At 42.1% G+C, this 21,317-nt stretch overlaps 1 protein-coding gene and 1 long non-coding RNA gene across 5 annotated transcripts in view; one reads left to right on the forward strand and one right to left on the reverse strand.

The window, feature by feature from the left end:
* The window catches only part of trpm7 (transient receptor potential cation channel, subfamily M, member 7), a 37,379-nt gene that overhangs the window by 2,395 nt on the left and 13,667 nt on the right, over positions 1 to 21,317 (reverse strand). For 2 of the 4 annotated variants that reach the window (XM_063881008.1, XM_063881006.1), the window contains exons 9-38: positions 20,452 to 20,575; positions 20,143 to 20,215; positions 18,434 to 18,534; positions 17,880 to 18,014; positions 17,721 to 17,774; positions 17,492 to 17,632; positions 16,027 to 16,161; positions 15,636 to 15,913; positions 15,325 to 15,553; positions 14,413 to 14,568; positions 13,838 to 13,981; positions 10,940 to 11,068; positions 10,568 to 10,819; positions 8,952 to 9,126; positions 7,931 to 8,063; positions 7,425 to 7,603; positions 7,084 to 7,216; positions 6,048 to 6,685; positions 5,002 to 5,102; positions 4,746 to 4,842; positions 4,268 to 4,344; positions 4,132 to 4,169; positions 3,919 to 3,947; positions 3,436 to 3,501; positions 2,970 to 3,014; positions 2,706 to 2,771; positions 1,231 to 1,514; positions 885 to 967; positions 224 to 429; positions 20 to 71 (exon numbers count right to left, since the gene is read on the reverse strand). In XM_063881008.1, the coding sequence (XP_063737078.1) occupies positions 20 to 71; positions 224 to 429; positions 885 to 967; positions 1,231 to 1,514; positions 2,706 to 2,771; positions 2,970 to 3,014; positions 3,436 to 3,501; positions 3,919 to 3,947; positions 4,132 to 4,169; positions 4,268 to 4,344; positions 4,746 to 4,842; positions 5,002 to 5,102; positions 6,048 to 6,685; positions 7,084 to 7,216; positions 7,425 to 7,603; positions 7,931 to 8,063; positions 8,952 to 9,126; positions 10,568 to 10,819; positions 10,940 to 11,068; positions 13,838 to 13,981; positions 14,413 to 14,568; positions 15,325 to 15,553; positions 15,636 to 15,913; positions 16,027 to 16,161; positions 17,492 to 17,632; positions 17,721 to 17,774; positions 17,880 to 18,014; positions 18,434 to 18,534; positions 20,143 to 20,215; positions 20,452 to 20,575 (4,353 nt within the window). Of the gene's footprint in view, positions 1 to 19; positions 72 to 223; positions 430 to 884; positions 968 to 1,230; positions 1,515 to 2,705; positions 2,772 to 2,969; positions 3,015 to 3,435; positions 3,502 to 3,918; positions 3,948 to 4,131; positions 4,170 to 4,267; positions 4,345 to 4,745; positions 4,843 to 5,001; positions 5,103 to 6,047; positions 6,686 to 7,083; positions 7,217 to 7,424; positions 7,604 to 7,930; positions 8,064 to 8,092; positions 8,804 to 8,915; positions 9,127 to 10,567; positions 10,820 to 10,939; positions 11,069 to 13,837; positions 13,982 to 14,412; positions 14,569 to 15,324; positions 15,554 to 15,635; positions 15,914 to 16,026; positions 16,162 to 17,491; positions 17,633 to 17,720; positions 17,775 to 17,879; positions 18,015 to 18,433; positions 18,535 to 20,142; positions 20,216 to 20,451; positions 20,576 to 21,317 lie in introns of those variants that run through there. The other 2 variants (XM_063881009.1, XM_063881010.1) reach the window with 2 other exon arrangements.
* LOC134862895 (uncharacterized) lies at positions 1,238 to 21,219 on the forward strand. Its single transcript, XR_010165593.1, has 3 exons — positions 1,238 to 1,536; positions 12,219 to 12,352; positions 21,121 to 21,219. It is a non-coding gene; the product is annotated as an uncharacterized LOC134862895 (long non-coding RNA).

The following is a 21,317-nucleotide window of genomic DNA, read 5'->3' on the forward strand; positions in this document are numbered from 1 at the left end:
TGTGTGAGAGCTCACTTACCCCTTCTCACCACTTGTAATAACGGATGGATCTGTCAGAATCTCGCCAACCCCTACACACACACACAAAAAGTTTGTCATGATACAAACTCTGCTAAGTCTACAGGCAGACAATTGAGAAAGGACATTCATTTACACAGGAAACAGGGGGACAAACTTGACTTCATTCAAAGGGATTCAGTCTTGGTATTATAGCCGTGTTTACCCTGCAGGTCGAGCACCAGCAGCTCCCCCCTGGTGTACTCGTAGGTCCAGTGGCTGAAGGCCAGCATGGTTTCCTCCAGCAGGTTGGTGGGGACGATCTCATCTCCGTTGTTGTTGTTGAACTTCCGGAACTCTCCAGTTATGCACTCCTCTATCGCAAACCACTGTCCGGCAGAGTGACAGTAGAGCAGATACACCTCTAGGAACCTAAACAAACAGGGGACACAGGTTGAAGGCCCACAGACAAAGAAATCCTTGAAAAAGTTCCCCAAAAAGTTTCCTTTTCCTAATTGAATTTGAGGTTTTAACAGCAACGAAACAACAGCCTTGCCTTTAAAGTGACTCAAGCTATTATGCATTTAGAATGGTAGAAAAAGAAAGAAGGACCTATGTTTACCAATGTGTTGATCAAATAGAAGGAACCTTTTGTTTGCTGATTAAATGAAACCATTAACTCTATGATCAGTATGGTAAGCTTAGCACAAAAGAATGGAAATTGTTGGAATCAAAGGACAACGGTCACACGTTATACCAGCTACACAAATGTGTCTCTAGGCTGTGCATGACACTGATAGTCACACAAAATCATATCAATATATTAAAATAAAACCGATGGAAGATTTGTGTATGAATTCTGCCAACACTTGTGCGTTTGTTCTAACCTCGGTGAGTAAGGGATCGTCTTCGGCCTGATTTGGTTGAAGGCAAATGTCAGCTTCTGAGCAGCGCGCTGCTGTTGAATTTCCTGGAATGACACAGAGAAATAACATTTGAAGCAGAGATTCTAGCCACAGTTTAACAAGGATTATGTAAAAACTCTACATAGCTAAACGTTTGGACTTTCTGCTTTCTAAAGACAGAACCTCTAATGTTAACGTGGCAGTACCTATTTGTTTGACACATTCAGCTTCAAATTAGCAGTTCAGAAGAGTTTAAACCCCATGAAGATACAGTTATAAGTGTTACACATCAGACAGTGTCTATGGATCCTTCACAGTGCGCTCGTACCCTGAGACAAAGGTGCAGCACGGTGTCCTCCTTGTAGATGCTCTGCCAGGTCTGGACCACCTCCGGAAGGAAGGATTTGACTATATACAAATGTCCTGGTTTGAGGATGTCGTACTCTGACCATGTGCAGAGCACCTTCAGGGCCCGTCTGAGTCCTCCGCCCATCTCCTCCTTGCTGAGAAACTCTATTTTGGCACAGAGGCCCCGCTGGGCCCAGGAAGACATGCTGTTGTTGATGGTGTTGGGGGAGCTCTCCTCCAGCCGGTACACAGTCACCGGCTCTCCTGAGGAAACACACAGCCGCAGGTGAGACACACACACACTGATAAACACAGAGCTGGTTTGATGATGTATCCCTGTGACCTCTGTCTTAAAATGAAAACACAGCTCAAAGTTTACTGCTTTACAGATTTGGTCCAAAGAGAGGCAGAACATACTCACAGCAGCAGAACATTGATACAAGTGCTTCTGGCTTAGCAAACATTTACCTACTTATGCATCAAACAGCGACATGAAGACTCAAATTAGCACTAATCATAGATTGGTGTCGTAATACTGATGTTTGAGTGGTTATTTGAGCCAATAACTCTTTGAAACTCTTTGGCTTGGTAGGTATTTGACTTTCTTCAGTTGTTTTCTGATTATTTTGTTCTGCTGGATTTGAATGTGCACAAACCAGGTTGTCTTGTTTCAAAACTGGCACAGTCGGTGTGTGTGCGTCACAGAGTTATGAGACTGTACAGCAGAGGAGTCATGAAACAACATGTATTAAATTCCAAGTTTAATAACTGATTGGAAAACAACTTCAGTTCCTCCTGAGCTTTTAGATCACTGGTTTGTTTGCTTCAGGCAGTTGTTTAGTAGACTGTCTTCACAGACCTACCCGTTTGGCTAAGAGTCTTCAAACATCAAGGTCTTTGTGTAGTTGAGCTTAGAGCTGCAACAGCACTGTGTTAGTATAACTGGTAACGTTTTTACATTACACCCCTTTAGATTTCAAATATTTTTAAATACCGTTGTAAGACAAGACTTTCAAAATATACTCCATAACTTAGGACATCGTATTGGACCCATTCCTAAAACAAACAAAGTGTTTGTTGAAACAGAACAATCCCCCCCTGACCGCACCATGATGAAACGTCTAGAAACTGTTGCGTGCATTTATACTTCTCAACCGCCACTTCAAACTGTAACACAAACTAAAAATCAGTATTTCTTCCTGAGAAATACCTGAATAGTGAAGCCAAAACAATAACTGAGAAGGAGAGAAAAACAACACACAAAAGACAGAGCCTGTACAACACTCCTCAACAGTTTGGGAGTGACTGTGAAAACAAACTGCAGCAGGTGTGGGAGGGAGGAAACAGGAGGTCTGCCTCCCAACTTCCTCATTCTCCAACCGCTGTTAAAACTGTCTGCGGTGTTTTCACCTGAGCCGACATGTCTGTGTAATCTGCACTGTGATCCGGACTCACCTCTAGGGGGCACCGGGGTGAAGGGGATACTCTGAGACAGCCTCATCAGGTTGTTGCGCTCCACCGCTGCACGAGGAAGAGTATACACGTTAATATGCAAACACGTTAAGACAAATACAGGACAGGAATGAGCAGAGGTTCAAATATTTGGTGTGATTGTTGTCCTCAGGGATACAGTTGATCATTTTCTACCACAGACAGCACTCAAGTTAAAAGCATTAATACATGAAAACACAATGAAACAGCATCAGGTCCATTTCTCACCTGAGTACATGTAGCTCTCTATGGGCTTGAATGGTGAGCCAATAGCTGTGAAGAAAAAGAAGAGAACTGTTAATCTCTTTCAATAATTAGTAGATGAAATTTAATGAACGGTGGAAAATGGTAAAACTTACACAAAGTGGATTTGCATATAAGCTTCTTAGATATAGCTTTTCTATTATAGATAATAAAACTAGGACTCATTTAAGTAGACTATAGTAATCTCTGCAAATATCATTTGAACTGTATTGGTCTTTCTGTCAAATGAATGGGGGTGGTTCTTAGTGACTTCATTCACTACACAAAAATCTGCCAGTGATTTTCCTTAAATAGTTGATTAAATACCACGTTTAATAAATGTCATATTGCAGTTTTTCACTGTTTCTTCTCAAACATTGATAAGTATTGTATGCAGATATATGGCTCTGAGTGGGTTGTGCTGGGTGCTCGCTCAGTGTGGGGGACTCACAGTCCTTCCTGCCTCCCAGGTGGCTGTGTCGAGGCGTGTAGAGAGACACTGCAGCTGCTGTTACCACTGAAGAAGAGCACAGTGATGCTTAGATACCGAGACATGAGTAAACATACATTGTATAGCGAAGTTCACTCACTTTATTATGATTTTTCCATTAACAAAGTCCCAACATACTTAGAAACAGTCCATATTTTATGGTATAGTGATTTGCATATTTAAAAAAATCCCCACATTGTATGAACCTTTCTTATTTGGAGTGAACCTCCCAAAATGATAAAGTATTCTGGATGTAACATGGCACCTTTTCCATTTTGATTAAGGAAAATCCTAATAACGCCAGACTATTCTTCATTAAGTCATTATATAGGTAGTGCTAAAAAAGAAAGAGAAAAGGTCAAATGTCACATTGATAACAGAGTCTTTGTAGAGGCTGCTGGACCAGCTGATCCAGGCAAAACGGGTCCAACCAAACTAACTTACCGTTTGGTGAATCTTCCACTGGGGTTCGTCTGACGGAGAACAAAAGAAACAAAAAAACATTAGTTTCACAAATCTTTCAACGACAGGCAGTGTGTGTGTGTGTGTGTGTGTGTGTGTGTGTGTGTGTGTGTGTGTGTGTGTGTGTGTGTGTGTGTGTGTGTGTGTGTGTGTGTGTGTGTACATCTTGAATCAAATCAGTGGTAGGACACTCACAGGCTGCTGGCTTGGGCTGATTTGACCTGAGCTCTCTCCTGTTGGAGAAACAAGAAGTGGTTAAACAAAGACAGAAACCAGCATTAAAGTAGTTTTCTTCCTCGTACTCCTGAAACTACACACGGTCCTGTCTTACCAGGACTGCAGGCCCGGGGTCCTCGTGGGTGAGGATGTCTTCAGCGGACACTCGGCTCCTGTCCCTCTTTGTCAGAGCTACAGGAAATAAACAATCACCAAGATGTGTGAGCAGGGAGTTGGGGATGTAAGAATCAACAAATGCAGCTGCTGGATTTTGGGCTGCAGAGAATTTAAATGCTCATATTAATATAATATAATTCACTATATTCATACATACACACTCATGGGGCTTCCACATAAAAGCCCCTTACAGTTGGGGACCTTACACGGCTTTGAGCAAATATTAATTATAACTTTATTTAACTAATATATGCCTTAAACCCTACGCCTTATCAGTAAATACATATATTCATACAAACCTGTATCGTATACGCAACAACCTGCAGATACTGAAACCTTTATCTACTCTCTGGTTGGATGCAGACTACACTTCGCATCATTTCATATTATCATTTACTTTCTTTGTGTGATCTTACTAGATTCAGGCTGGAGGAAAGCTGGTTCTCTGTCGAACTCTGTGAAGCCGGCGTAGGAGTTGACTGCTCTCATGTGAGCGTGACTTATAGGCAGAGCCTGAGACCGAGAGAGACACAAAAAGGTTTGAGAAAGTAAACACCGGCATAAAGTATGCCTGCCGTAAACAATATGGTACACAAATACATTCATGCTAGGCTAAATGAGCGAACTACATGTTATTACAAGATAATGCGGTTAAGAATTCATTTTACTCACACATGCACTCAGCTGCAGTCTGGTCTCTGTGACCGGGCTCTGCTGCGTGCTGGAGGTCTCTTTGGGTGCCGAGAGCTGGAGGTCCAAACTGTCTTTATGTCCTGAAACCCACAAATATGTTTAGCTTTCGTAAGGCGAATTTAAAACAGCTATGTCTGTCTGCAACATTACCAGAATCAAATATTTTAATGTCACAATATCCCACCACAACATTCAAACAAATATTTACTATCATCATCAAAACAATCACAGTTCAAACATCTGATTCTTATGAGTGAATCCTCACCTCCACCTGCCAAACAAAACCTTAGTAAATCAAATACATTTTAAAACCTCAACCAGTCAACCAATCATTCATGCTCCAATTACTTGACAAGGAAACTTCAGAAACACCCGGACCAGAGAGCAAACACGTCAGACAAGAAGACAGAGACGGGAAAGGAAAAGGAACCAGCTAAAGAGTCGACTGGGATCCTGATCTGGAGATGGACAGGCCCGAGCACCTGGCGAACGCAGTCCCGAACTTAATCTCAGACTAAAACTCAAACCTCTCGTTGTGTTCGGCTCTCTCGCCGTGTTCCTCTTGCTGAGCGGGACGTCTGACCAACCCTCACAGCTGGGCGCTGCAGGGGCCGACCGTCCTTTCATATTCCATTCCCTTCTCCTTTGTCTGTGGGGTTTCCTGGGGGCCACAGCAGGGGCCTGCACACAACTTGGCTTGCTGCCATTTCCCTGAGTTTGACCCTGTGATGATTCTGCTTCAGGAGCTGCTGAGACTTCAGTGTCTGAACTCAGAGAACCTGATCTGCCCTCGTCGTCGCAGAAAGCCTCGTTCACGTAGCCCAAACCTGCCTCCCCCCCTCTCTCCCCCCTTTCTAACACATCTATGTTTTCCGGCTTCGCAGTGCAAGAAGGCAAGCAAGCAGGCCGAGTAGAGCCCGAAGTCTTAGAGACAACAACAACAGTTGGATACACACACACACAGTCTTCCCCCTCCTCTCTAATCTCAGCATCAACACTGGTTTCACCCTCTGTCTTGTACTTACCCACAAACGCCCCAAACTCTACAGTGGCGCTGGCTGGCTGGTAAAGCCTAGCTAGGGCGAGTTCTGGGTGGCTGGAGCCACTGGGCTGGGTTGGGGTGCTGCTGAGGTGGAACTGGGCCCCTGGTGAGGGCACGTTGGGCAGGCTGGATGGAAAGTCAGAAAAGCCCGGCTCCTGTGGACGGGTCAGTTTATGAGAGTGGCCGCGCAGAGCCCGAGGAGAAATGGCCATAGCACTTTGGACAAAGGCACCGGAGCTGCCTGGGAAGACTGCTTCTGCAGCAAAGTGCCCAAGCCCAAACAACCCCCTCCTCTCTGGACTCAACGCTGGGTTCATGGTGGGGTCCAGCCCAACACTGTGTTTGCCCATCATGGATGATTTGGAGTGAGGGCCGGTATCTGAAGCCACAGGCCCAATGCTTGGGACGACGTTCTTTGAGAGGCTGAGCTCCCGGGTGATCTGATTGTGGACCTTGCTGGCCTCTGACGCCCTCTGAGCAGTGAGGGTCTTCAGCGTGTCCACAGTCAGAGCCGAGAGGTCCTGCAGGTGTCCGATCTGAGAGTCCAGAGTGTGCAAAGAGCGCTTTATGAAGTTGACTTTGTTCCCAACTTCCTTCAACTGCATACACATGGTCTCAACCCTGGAAATGACAAACGTTAGGTTCTGTTAGCCACAGTTCAGTTCGTGCTAGCTGCTGTTCATGATTTCAAATAGTAATACTATTCAAATCTAAAGGATTTATCTCTTAAATTCTTACGAGTCAGAAAAGTAATGTTTCTTTAAACATTCAAGCATGTAAACATTATCTAGCGAAACCAGAATACCAGTATGAACCCTAATGATGAGCCTGATGTGTCACCTTTAATGTTAACGTGGAGTTTCTGTCTGTATGAGCGGGTCCATGTTTTGTGCGTCTCAGGCACAAGGACTGAGCATGCAGTTTGATAGACTTTAGATATCAGATAAAAGCATTCATGCATTTTGGTGATTAATGCTAACTCCACTGGGCGCCTTTAAGAAGGCCAGTAACAGTCTCACCTTTCCGAGGTAAGACGGATGCGCTCCTCACTCCCCGAGTGAAACTGATCATCCTTTTCATGAAAGTACGTCTCCACACACTGCTCCTCAAAATCATGGAGCTTCTTTTGGTCTTCTTCTGTGAGAAACAGCTCTGAAAGAACGTAAACAGGCGTGTTCATGTTAGAGATTACTAAACCGGCAACTGTTTGTCAGATTGTTTAGCAAACATAAAGCATTTAAATCCTGATGACAACAAAGACATTTATGCATTTATATGATTGGCATCCTTTGTCAGCAGGTTTTTAGTCATGCAATCAACATTTAGAAGATTTGGCGTGATGATGCAGAAAAGGTCATACTTGGTCCGTAGGTATGCTCCTTCTTTCTCTTCCTACACATACAGAAGAGGGAGTAGATATGGCAGAGGAGGATGAAGGGGGGTGGGAGGACAGGCTTCTCGTGGTAGGCCATAATGAAGTGGTAGCGCTGGTACTTCCACACCAGGTTAGAAATGGACTTCACTTGCAGGTACACATTGCTGGAAAACAACAACAGAAATTAAAACCCAGGATGATGACGTTGTGGATAATGTCAGAGATATTTCAGAATAAGAGAGAAGAGGATCATGATTTCTAAAAGGGCCCAATGCATTACATTTGAAAGAAAGCACATACAGTATCTCTACAGCTGATATCTCCAACAATGCAACAATCCAGATTGATAAATACAACTATAAGTACAGGAACAATACATATAATACACTTTTGGTTAAGTATCCCTTTAACACATAACCAGAAACGGGGCCATGACGAGGATAACGAGTAAACAGTATTCTGGATTCAGCGCTGAATTGTTGTGCACTTACTTGAAGAAGGCGATGAGAAGGTTGACCATTAGTATATACTGTACAAAGAGGTAGACCGCTTGTAGGAGAGGAGTCAGCCACACTCCCGCGCCACACAGTGCCTTTACTGAGTTTTCGGTAGTATTGGCACACACTGTGAAGAGGAGGAGCGATTTAGCATGTGCACACGTAGTATCCATGCACTGACAAATGCTTAAGATTTAAGTACTTACACTGCTGTAGGTCCAAATCGGACTTTACCACAAATGCATTAATACCACGAGTAATGGAGACAATAATACTCAAATATATATTGTTTTAAAATACATTTCTGACCTCCTGCTCTCTACGTTGAAAAGCCCATATTGATCGTCCGCAAGTAGATAGCTCTAATGTACATCCCCAAAATGATGCTTCATACACGTGCAGTATATTGTATAATACCCTTAACTTTGATGCAAACAGGTACAAGAAATTAGACAACTATGATAGGTTCAGAGGGATATTTCATTATACTTTAGCCTTGAGCATTCATTCCTTTTTTTGTAGCTTTCTTTTCCCCCAAGAACTTTACAACAAACTTACACAGCATCATTTACAGCTGACTTTTTACCACTTCACGCCATACTAACACTTATAAACCATGTGAAAAATTTCAGCAGTGTGTGGAACCTTGGGACACCAACCCAGGTTATGGAGCTCTGCCAGGTGTTTGTTCCACTGAAGCATCCAGTGCGCCCGACTCAGTGGTGATCACTTAATTGTTGCCTGTTATCCAGAACACTTTAAGCGGAGTCAGGGCGATCTATGCTGTGGTGAAACAAAAAGCCCTGCCCAGCCAAAGACACCTGCGTTGGCTGCGTCGGTGTGTGAACCCATGTTGTGTGAAAGAGGCTGTGAAGGAAGGCAATGATTATGCCATCGTGGGTTTGATTTCCAGTGCTCGTTTGGAGTGACAATCAGCTATCATGCCGAGGTGAAAGGCTTTGAATAAAACTGTTCTTACCCTCATAATCTCCCCTACCATCATCATCGTCCTTACCATCGATTTCATAGGCATACACTTCCCCGTACATCATCCAGTACGGCTGGAAGACCACATCTTTGGCCAGCGACCAGCTGGGCTCCTCTTGTGGATACAGAATGGCTTTCCGGGGTACGCCATAGCTCAGCAGGACTATAGCCATTATTACCACAATATAAAACATGTTCGCCACCTGCAACGGATGACACACACAATTAATAAAAAAAATATGAGTGATGGTAGTATCACTGCTTGAAATAATATTGGACTTATACATAACATCCAGAGAAGTTCATTAGTGCACACATATCTAATCTGGGGATTCAAAATCAGCACTATTTTATTAATTATGATTAAAACAATAAAATTGCTTTACTTTTTATCTAACAACTACCAAAATAAAGACAACTATTAGATTATTTGGTTTGATTTGATATTGTCTGTAGCATAGCACTTATTGATTGAGCAGAACCTCGTTAAAATGTCTGTATTGAACTCCCCAGGGCAGACACGGTCAAGATTTTCAGACTACTTAACAGCTATGAAATGTGGGTGGAAATGTGATCGAGGTTTCACTTAGGGAGGGGTTTGATATTTGTTGAGTTACTCTTATTTGCTTTCTTGGATGAGAAGATACCACTCGACCTCATCACTAAAAATAAAGCTTAAAACGGTCAGCAGGGGAAATAGCTAGCCTGGCTCTGGTAAGCAACCATTTTACCAGCTCACTTATTAGACTTCAGAAAGACAGTTGCCCGACAAAAAAAAGTCCCTTGTGTAAATCCCTTAAAATGTTTTTGTATGACCAAAAATAAAACCAGATAAAACTCGTTCCCTTTTTGTGATTTAAGAGGTACCTTCCCATGCTTAAAGCTGAGTGTCTGCTGATTTCTGAGCTTCATTTTTACCTCTGCAAGAAAGCAAGAAGAAAGTACTCCTCCAAAATGTAATAACCCAACTTTTTACATGATGGTAATTTAATACTAAAACAAGAACAGGGGCTCAAAGCTGATTGGACAAAATAATAGGAGGACTAGTCACTGTTCTAAGATAGATGGGGCTGCTCAGGATAATACATTAGGTTATAATACCTGGTAATGGCATGTGTGGATGACTGAAACGGTTTAAAAATGAGTGATGAAGCTAGTAAATTCAAAATAAAATGTGAATATGAGTATTTAAAAAATGCACAATGACAGAACGACTGCTTTTTTACATTATGTTTGGACGATAACCCTAAAAGATACTAAAATAAGTGAAGAATGTCATGACCTGAAGTACCAGAAAATAATACAATTATTATGCCGATTCATTTTTAGATTAACTGATAGGTCTATAAAATAAAAACAAATCCATCTTAAGAGTGTCAAAGTCTTTTGAAATGAATTGTTTTGTAAGTCAGAAATATTTTGTTGAATATGATATAAAAGCAGGGAAAAGCAACAGCTCTCCATATTTGGATTTCCTTCCTTCCAATTCAACATACTTTCTTAGAAATCTGCTTGGAACATAATTATTCCTGGATATTTGCGACTCTTAGTGCACCATAAGAATAATAGGAACCACCTTTACACTGTGTTCAAACACGTCTGCTTTCTCTACATCATGCAGCTGTGTGACTTCTCACTTCTCACCATTTTGGCGATCATCATGACGTACGGTCCAGCCTGCTGGTTGACAGCCAGGATATCCAAGAGGCGCACGTACCAGAAGATGATATTGAGACAATACACCGTCCTGCCGGGGATGAAGGCACCGCCTCCAGCCAGTCTCAGGCCAAAGCCGATAAAAAAGGTCACAATGGCCAGAAAGTCGGACACATTAAAATAGTCACTGAACCACACCTTTATCTTCTGGCTTATTTTGCCCGCTTCAGACATAAACATCTGGAAAAAAAAGATGGATGAAAAAGGAAAAGAAAATGTTGAAGGACATTAGTTTATTTGAACGATTTGCTTTACAGGAATCTAGCAAAAAAAATCTTCATTATTTTCTTTTGCACATACCTCTCGAATTTTCTCAATGGCAGAGGTGAATATGTAGAGGATGACGACCCACTCCTGAGGAGAAGGCTCCTGAGGCATTCTCACCAGGACCACGTACGAGTAGAACATCAGGAAGCCCAGATAGAAGAGCTGACACCGAGAGATACGCATTAATTAGACTCATTAACAACTCCAAAAACATTTAATGAGGGATGTACCATAGACTGGAAAAAGCTTTGAATATCCGTCACATTATAAGACATTGTCACCATTTTTGTAAATGTGAATACTTATATAAAAAGGTATTCATCTTGTCAATAGATTGCTGCTAGAATGCCCAGTTAATACAGATGTGTCACACTTTATGTATCAGGGAAATCAAAATCAGTTTTTTTTAACTGAATTCAATTCTGTGTTTTTTGTTTTGTTTTTAAAAAAGGCTTGACGCCAACAAACATGGATTTGAGTTGAATATTTTCTAACATTATAACGTGCCTTTTTGGAAATACTGACAGTATCTTTTTCCAGATTTTGACTATTATAAATAAGTCAAGGATTATTTCTTCCGATAGTGGGAACAGTGTTTCTTTTTTTTGCCGTGTACATCATACATCTGGGAGATGTAGACATGCTATATATAAGATAAGCTTGACGTAGATGATAACTGGCCTGTGTCGACAAGGAGCCTCTTAATACAGAGAGATCCCGAGAGGGGCTTCCTCTCTCTGAAATATTTTGAGAGGAGGTCAACAGAGGCCTCTGAGGGGGCTGAACCTCATCATGGCACTTTGAGTTGGGAGCAAATAGTCAGCCATTTTGACTGAGGCCTCTGAGCACTCAGAGCTCAGCTGGCAGGGAGCTGTGTGAGAGAAGAGAAGAGTCATCTTCTCCGTCTCAAGTGAAAATCACAGTTCCCAACAGAGTGGGCTCTCAGAAGGGAGGGGTGAGTGGTCCAGGGGACTATAAAAGAATCAGTCTTTTCATAATAACACTGAACAAAGCTAATCTTTAGAACTGGACTGTTGTAGGGTACTTAATGTATTCAAACATCTTGTTTTATGCTAATTAGCACATGCTAAAATGCTAAACTAAGACAGGGTACATGGTAAACATACTTTATTATCATCAGCAGGTTAGCATTTCGCTAATAGCACTGCTAAGGGCAGCCTTACAAAGCTTTGCTGTAGTATCTTGGTCCTGTTTTAAGTAAATCAGTGTGTGGGTTGATTTACTTCATCAATAGTCAGTAATAGTACTTGAGAGCAGCTTAGTTCAACCCTTGTGTTCTCATCTTTTTCAGAACCGAAACAAACCATGATTGGATTTCAATGGCACATGAACTGCCCATTGTAGTTTGACCTGTGCTCGAAACAGAAAGCAGCTCTTTTGTACCACCATACTGCAGACTGTGGGAAAGTGTTTCCACATAGGAAGGTAAGGTTACATGAGCACACTCAAACACACACGTCCAGTTTCTTGGTACACACTGCAGCAGAACAATTGCTGAACCTTGACATGTCAGGTGTGAACGGTTGGAAAACCGGCCATTAACACTCCCATCTGATGTGCAACCTAGTGTTATGTGCAGCATTGATGTGTAAAAGCAGATGTAGATAAGCCTGGGTACCGGCTATATTCTGCAGACTAGCAGTTTCAGTGATGCTATCAGCACCCTTTCATTCTTGAACAGCCAGAAAAACAACCCTGTCCCTGCTGATTAAACCCTCAGTGACGACTCACAGGTTCCTGAGAACCAGCCTCAGGCTTGTGAGTATAAATAAAGACAAGAACAGGTGAGAAAATGTGAGTGATAGTCCTTATATGGGTCTTAAAAGTGTGTATTCAATAAAGTTTCTCCTTAGTCTCTCCTAAAAAGTATGGTAGCCATATACGAGTGTTAAAAAGAAACTGCAAAGGGCGAAATGCATGCAGACATTCTTGCTATCTATCCCAGATTCAGCAGTAGTGTTGTTGGAGAGTAAAGGAGAGGCTCATGTGTCTCCAACTGGAAAACTTCAAATATGGTTTAATGGAGCACAGAAAGAAGTGGGTTGCAGTCCAGAAAGAAAAGACCCAACTATCTGCAGGTTACATATTTTTTAATTGTCTGATCACTTTCCCTGAGATTTCCTGTTGGTAGTGCCGTTTGAATATCTGTCCATCCATTCAATGCAAAAAAACCCCAAAAAACAGTTGTTTCATTTATAGAAAGAGACATTCACCAGGACTTAGGGAAGACAACCGCTGTACTAAGAGAATCAGACTGCAGCCCTTTCAGTGTGGTACGTAATTAGGCAATGGCGAATGTTATTGACGTAGTTCACGCGGTGTACCCTATGGTTAAGTAGATAAGAAAAGAAGCTATGACGCATCTTTTCCCAGCATTTAGAGAATCTGACCAGATCTTCTAATAGCTGCCACTTCCGGGACAGAAAAAGACTATCTGAGTGCAGCGTTCGTGTCTTGCCGTTCTTTGTGTGTGTGTCTCATCAGGTTGCACCTTTCCCCCCTCTCCTATTTGTGGTTTTCATGAACAGACACTCAATCACATCCAGACGCCGCAGGGTTTTGTGTCAGTACACAATGGGGAGGGAACCTTAGACATTAGCAAAGTTACTTGTTGATCTTTATCTGAACATTACCAACGGCCACATCTCTGACGGCCCTTTTTGACTGATGTGTCTCAGGTACTAATTAACAAAAAGTAACAAAGAAACTAGGCTAGCTAATCATTAGCACATTCCTTTTTGCATTTCTGCTGCATCCCAACTGTGTACATCACGCTTATTCTCCTTTTTCAGAGAAACATTTTAACAATCTGTGTTAAGTTTCTGCAACTAGCAACACCCTCTCCTGTTATCCACATAAATAATAGAGGGTTGGATAAATGTGTAGATGTGTCGACTGTCATCTCCATACCGTGTTGGACCAGAACTTGACAATGGGAGCGTGGTAGAAGGCATATATTTTCCTGGTAAGGGGCAGCTTCCTGGAGCGAATTTGTGTGTCTATGTCGCTCTTTGTCTCCACGTGGTCGTGGGATCTGGCCTCCTTGAAGACATCCTGCAGAGAGGTTAAAGAGGACCGAATTAGATAAGAGCAGTGGAGATGAAAAGAGAGGGACAGCAGAGTGAAGAGGAGAATGTGAGGGGAAGAAAGCAAACAAATGAACTACTCAGCAAAGAAAAACAACTGCATTTAAGGCCAAAAGTATTTTTCAACAATTCATATTTTAATATGTCTTGCTCCTTTTCTTATAAGACAAACTGTTCACAGCTCTGTAACTATAGCCAAAATGTAACTCAAACATTACCTTTTTATTTCCTTTAATATTGAAAGTTTAACTTCAGCTCATATAATACGTCTTTAATACGGTGTTTCACGTTTGCCGTACTTTTTTACTGAAGAGCAGTGCTGTTTAAACAGTGAAAACCTGAATTTCCCCTTGTGGGATTTATAAAGTGGCTCTTTATTCTCCTATTTGTGGATCTCACCATTTGGATGTCTTCAGCGACGTTCTGGAAGTTGTGTTCGCTGTCCTCCATGGTGATCTGATGGTCGTCCTGACTCTGAGGGATGTGAGCCATCTCCGCCTTGGACTTGTACTCCAGGAGGAGGATGGCCGGAGGCACCAAGATGCTCAGAATCACCTGGAGACACAAACGCACTAATGTGGGTCGGCTCTTTGATTTGCCAAAACAGTACCTTGAATTACACATAAATATTATAGTACATCTAACTAGTCTTTTCTCTTATTTTCTGACTTGATTTTGCCTGTTTCATACAAGAACAGAATAACACAGCCAAAGCCCTGCTGTAATAATCCCCATCCTGATGAAAACATTTGAAATTGTTTGACATTATTCTCCTCCCAAAACAAAGAAATGATAGCTTATTCTTTTCTTGTGAGTATCCAATTTGAACAAAAACAACATTTAGGACCTCTAAAAACACATTGTAATTAGCAGCTTAACAACTATCTTTTAAAATGTGCTGATAAAAATTGCGTTGTAACAGCAATTGTGTTTTTACAGTTCCTCCGGTGTCACCTACACATCAGAAAAATGCTTGCACCAGGAGGTCACCTGAGATAAGAGTATTAATAACTTGTTTATTCCTTATAGCAACATGATTAATCCAACTGAGTGGCGTTTATCACCTGAACAAAGAGCTGGAACTGATATTGTGATTAGATATGAAAGCAGACCTTTGTTCAAGCCACAGGTAAGAACACAGCATCAGTTAATAACACTTTAAAACGACCAATAAACCACTGCAGCATAGTTCAACATGTCCATTAAACCAGTAACTCACACAAACAAACCTCAGCAGCCTCTGAAAAGCAAGCATTCAACATGTATACTTTCATTTGTTACCAAAAATAAAAATCTAGATGGAACATGAACCTTGTACCAGGAGTTCTTGCGCATGTTCAGCCGTCCCATCCACATGTCAGACAGCAGAAACTGGGTGCAGGTGTGAGCCACAAAGGGCCGCAGGTGTGAGGAGACGGCCAGCTTCAGACATGTGGAGTTGCTCCAGTTCTTCAGCTCGTAGGTGAGCAGCTTCATGGCCATGGTCTCATCCTGCCTGAACGACTCCTCCAGCAGGTCCACTGCTAACGTCCCGAACTCACTGAACAACATCAATACACAGTTTGTTTAGCACACCTTTACTTGAATAGAGAAATGTGAGCACTTTATAGCTTTAGCTTTACTTTGAGTACTCCTTGAGCTCCTCGGAGGTGTCGTCCACCACGTCGCTCTTCTTGGCCTCGTAGCCCATAGATCGAGAGAGCTTGCAGGCCACCAGTGCCTTGGCCATGTTCTCCTCGCCGTGCTGCCAGAAGAACAGCGACATTTTCTGCCTCTTCATCAGCACGGCCCACACCAGCAGCTCGTTGAAAGGGTAGGGGAACCGCCGCGTCTCCGGGTCGTCAATGTCCACAATCTCTTCTTTGCTTCTCTTTTTGTTTTGCTCGACGGAAGACTCAAGCTAGGAGGAGGGAGAGGCAGAGGGAGGTTATTTTAATCCTTATATCACGGAGGATCCTTAGATTAGATTAGACTTTTAGGAATGTTTAAAAAAGCCTTCTTCCGAATGTTCACCTTAGGTTTGTATGGCTGTGCAGTTTTGATGAAGTGGTTGTGCCTCGTCTTCTCCTTCTTGTCGGCCTGCATGCTGAAGGACTCGTGATTTTTCCTCAAATGAGAACCAGGACCCGCGGTGTGGCGCCCCGACCTCTGCGCAGAGCAAGAAAGATACGCGTTTTTCATTTAATAATAATACCTTCAGGCCCAACATCAGTAGTACAATGCATGAAATGTTACTGTAGAACTTTCAAGCAAAGAACTGCTTGAAAAAGATATAAAACACAGAGAGAAGATTCAGATATCAACACCACGAAAGTCTCATACCACACCCACTGGAGGAAAACAGTTGGCACCACAATATAGACAGCCTCAATAAATCATATTTCAGCATGTCAAGGGATTCAGCACTTTATGTCTACCAGGGGTGCGGTAAATACAATTATGACAGGACAAGTTAGCAAGTTAATGTGAGCACAGCATGGACCCCTTATTCCTCCAAGACAGTTAAAGTAAGCACAACTTTTTAATTCCTGATCTGGTATTTTATAAAAACTTGGTTCTGTGTTTTTTAGTTAAATGCATCTTACGCCAAAGCAGCTTTTAGTAGAGATGGGTTTCATGATTCTTTTCCGGATTCAGTTTGCATCGGTCAGTTCGGCAAGAAGAATTGTTCAGAATCGTTCGTTCGTTCGTTCGCTCAGTGGCGTTTACGGTACAACGTCATTCAGCGGGGAATCATGGAATGCACGGTTTTCAGCTCCTCGTTCGCAAACGATCGTGGAAACAGTCAACACAACACCGTAGTTATGCAAATACATAGCTGCAACTTCCTGATTATGTGTACTTTTAGACAACACAACAGTGGCTAATGTGTATGTTCACCTTGACATGTATTGAAGGTAAACTAATAGAGTAGACTACGGCTTGATCCGCGAATTTATTGGCTTACTTTTTTTGTTCTCTCTCAGCAAGGGCTACTGAATAAAGAAATAACGACTCAATATGCCGACAAACATGTTTAAAAGCTTGGCAGAAAGATTATAATGATGAAAAAGGTTTCAAGTCCCCATTTAGCCTACTAGGCTAGCGCTACTGAGTGACTGACTGACTGACTGACTGACTGACTGACTGAACGAGGACGCCTAGAGAGGAATAAACGAGAAGCATTCCTGTCTCTCATTGAATAACGAGGGCGTCCTAGACTCAACAGACAACAGCATACAATTGGCACAGCGACTAGTCTGTGGGAGAACGAACGAACGAACGAGAGGAAGGTGAATCGACGAACCAGGTCAGTTTGTTCATTTCAAAGAGTTGTTGGGTCGAACTGATTCGTTCGCGAACGACCCATCTTTAGCTTTTAGGCATATTTTGTTAATTGCTACCAGATGAAAGCAACAACAAGGCACCTTCACACAACACAAAGTAAAAGGAGAGCTATAACTGTTTCCCCTGTGGTGTTGCAACAGTTTGAACTCACCCTATTGCTGCCATGAAGATTATTGTAAATTATTCGGAAGCGCTTCCTGGTGTAGTTGCACCTGTAAGTCCCACCCATCAGATACTCAATAACCAGGCCCACGTCAATTAATGTGATCTTATAGTTTGGAGGCAGATGACTCTGCAAATAGACAAAGAAACAAACCATTAATGATCATTTTCAGCTGGTAAATTTAAAGTTGTCATTGAGAATTGTGAAAAGGCTGTACCTGTTTAACATCTCTGACCAGGTGGAGGAGAGTTGGGTTGTTGGGAGGTTGTTTCTGTAGAAAAAGATACAAAAAGCTTTACAAAACTGAAATAACATAGATAGAAAATAGTGCCCATCTTTGTTATTCAGTTGCTGGTGCGTGTGTTTGTTAATTTACCGTGTTGTAGAGCTCCTCCAGCCGGCTGATTGTCAGGAAGCGGTGCATGCTGACGCCGTTTTCTATGAGCAACTTCACAAAATCCACCCTGTCCATCACGAGGGCATCCAGCATTGCTTGCTCCAGAGAGCTCACCTATAAACACGCAAACATAATAATACATTTAAATACCTAATGATTATTTATAAAACAAACACGATGGAGGGGAGAAGTCCAAAAATATGTCCACATTACAGCAAAAACACACAAGACACTTAAATAAATATACTCTATCCTCTCATTCGGGGCACAAGCTAGGATTCCCCGCAAGTTTCAAAACAAACAAAGGCAGTGAGGGCAGCTAATGAAGACAACTGTAAGAGGGTTCATGTTTCAGTCAGAACAAGCAGATCATGGCAGCGCGCCGAGGTCCACTCCCCCGGGTCCTCGGGCTGCAGATTGTGGTTCAGCAGAGACTCTGGGGTCGTTTTGGGCGAGTCCAAATGTTTGGAGCTAATGCCGAGCTAAGCAAACATTCATGAAAGTTGTGGCCCACATAGATTAACAAAACGTACCAGGAGCTGCTGTCCGTACACAAACACATGATTCTTGGCAATGTCAACCCGGTCCCAGGCCAGAGTCAGGACCAGCTGATCGAAGGCAGACGCATTTGTGCCTGAAATACACAGGTTCAGAAAGGTTTGAAAACACATTGATTCCCAGGTAGATAAAGCTGCATTAACAACTGTATTTCTGTAGCTCGCTAGCAGGATTAGAGGGGTTAGGAGAGCAGGGCCAGGGCAGTAATACACTCAATTACACACTCATACAGCAACGCAGCTGAACGGACCACACAGTAAATCCCTGATCAGTCTCTCTCACACACTGATCTGCTCTATTGTCCTCAAGCCGTCTGAATTATAGGAGCATATTCACTGTACAAAGAATTGATTTTATGGGTTTGACAGAAAAATATCGACAGGAAACTGTTGGACTAAAATTACTTAATTCAATTTAAATCGACCAGATGTAAAAGGGAGTTTGTCTACCGTGAAAAATACCATGTATGCGTCTTTTAACAACAGCAATGACTTATGTTTTCCAGTGACTTCTGCGAACTTCCTGTTTAACACACAGCCCGCTAAATGAATTGAATCACAGCGGAAGAGATCTTTAAGCAGCACTCTATATTCTTTAAGACGCCCGAGAGCTTTTGTACTCCACGGACCTTTTGAGGATGAGTTACTGTTTCACCAAGAGGACTGCGCCTAAGGAAGACAAATATTTACCCGGAGTGAGCATTTTCAGCCAGACACTGTTTGTCTTTCTGAACCAGTTTCTCCTATCCATCAGCTGCTGTCACTCACACATTCCTCGCTTTTGTCTAAAATATATCTTGAATGATCAGATTTGCTGCGCCCATATACATTGAGTTCAAAACACCTCTCTCGGGTGGACAATTTGTTCCATACTAGAAAAGGAGAACACTGAGTTAACAGCTAGTCAGGAGAAAAACAATCTTTAGGGGAGTATTTTTCTACTTAAAGATCCTCTATAGCATCCTGAAAGAATGAATAATTACTCAGTCAAATATACATTTCCTCTTTCTCTTAACCTTCCTGTTGCTCTCAGGTCAACTTTGACCCATTCCTACATGTTTTTTTGTCAGAAAATCTTTTGTCTTATTGCCACAAAAAAACACACAAAGTCATGATCACGACTTTCAATGAACGATGTGTTTTATATATTCAAAACAAAAACCTGACTAAAGACTTGACATATGACTGTCTGTGATAATCCATCAAATTCTGTTCCTTTGACCTTAAACATGGTCTAAATAAAAAAAAGGTTTTCACTGTAAACGTATGTAAATTCGTTTTTCTGACAATACATAAATGAATGTGATGAATTGGATTCAAATTAGCGTAAATGACCAAGATTTGGGTTATAATACTAACTATTTTATAAACAGTCAAACCAGGACAAAAGTTGTACAGCTGCCGGGAAGACAACACAAGGTGGACAGAGTTCGAAGAACAAGAGGAATAAGACCTGCAGCTCAGTGTTGAAATAAGGAGGCGCTGTGAATGTGGACAACATGATCTCCTCAGAACCTCCTCAGGGATGCTGTTCTCAAAGCATATCCATATCAGAATGAAAACAGGACTGAGTCCTGACATCTTTAGCTCAGTGCCAACAGCCTCAGATGAATAGACTCCACTTGATATTCCTTTATTAAAGGAGTGAGGGGGAAGTAAGGTCCGGAGAGAAGCCCTCTACTAACCTTGGAGTAAAGCCCTCAGAATGGCTACGTCGATGTCCTGGTGATCCTCAGAGCTGATGTGAAACACAGTGATCTGTTTTGGAAGAAACAAGATAGCGGTTATCAACACGTTCCCACAGAGTTTATCCAGATGTTTCAGGAGTTTATAAAAACTAACAATGGGAGCATCCCAGCAGATTTAGTGTTTGGTTTTTAGGAATTCTATCAAATGACTTCTCTTTTCTTCTGCCCTTTATGGAAATGGCAATTAATACAAACCTAACATGAATAATAAGTGTGTAAAAGTGATTAAAAAATACTTGAGTGTACCAATTCTTTGCTCTTCATGCACTCCATCAGAGTCTGAAACAGATGGATGGCATCGCTTTGGCTGAAGTTGAAAGTTTTCTTGATGGTGGCGATGATGTCAGTCTCCACACCATCAGGAAGACGTCTGCAGAAGGTTTACAGAGAAACGTGGTTATGGTCACAATGCTCAAAACCACACGGCTGTAAAACACTTCAAATATAGGTTTGATCCGGGCAAAGAGTGCTTTGATCTGTAGAGAGCAAGAAGGTTTCCAATTACAGGATCCAGAGAGGAGTAATAGACTGAACCTAGACTCCTTTTGTAGAGAGGCATAAATAAACATGGGTATACTGTAGCCGTACAATAGTTATTTTCTGTACCTTTCTTACATGCATTTTATATACCATCCTCTTTACTTGTTAACTAACCTTCAGAAGGAATTGATAAACTTTAAATCGTAGCTGCTCTGGGCAAAATCCTTACCTTTTAGTTTGAAAATAGCAGGTAGTGATATTTAAGATTCTGAAGGTCAGACAACAGTCCATTAGTATCCCAAATAATCTAAATCTAACACGTTACTCTGAAGACATACATTTTGGTCATATGTGATTGGCTCATAACATTAATCGGCACTGTGAGCGCATTTGATTGACTGAAAGCATTGACTATTTTTATCTCTCTTATAACAGACTGGGCTGCGGATGTGATGCTAGAAATACTTCTGGGCCCCGAAATAGACCAGAGCCACCATCGACGCTGCCATCAAAGGAATTGCAAAATAAAGGAGGTACAGCAAAGTGAATGACTCATCACTAACAGCATCACACTGCCATGTTTCCTCAGGCTAACCCTCCGACATTTAATCACTGTTTTTAACCACAAATGC

This window comes from Eleginops maclovinus, chromosome 4 (genome assembly GCF_036324505.1).
Source record: "Eleginops maclovinus isolate JMC-PN-2008 ecotype Puerto Natales chromosome 4, JC_Emac_rtc_rv5, whole genome shotgun sequence".
In the NCBI taxonomy this organism is placed as follows: Eukaryota; Metazoa; Chordata; class Actinopteri; order Perciformes; family Eleginopidae; genus Eleginops; species Eleginops maclovinus.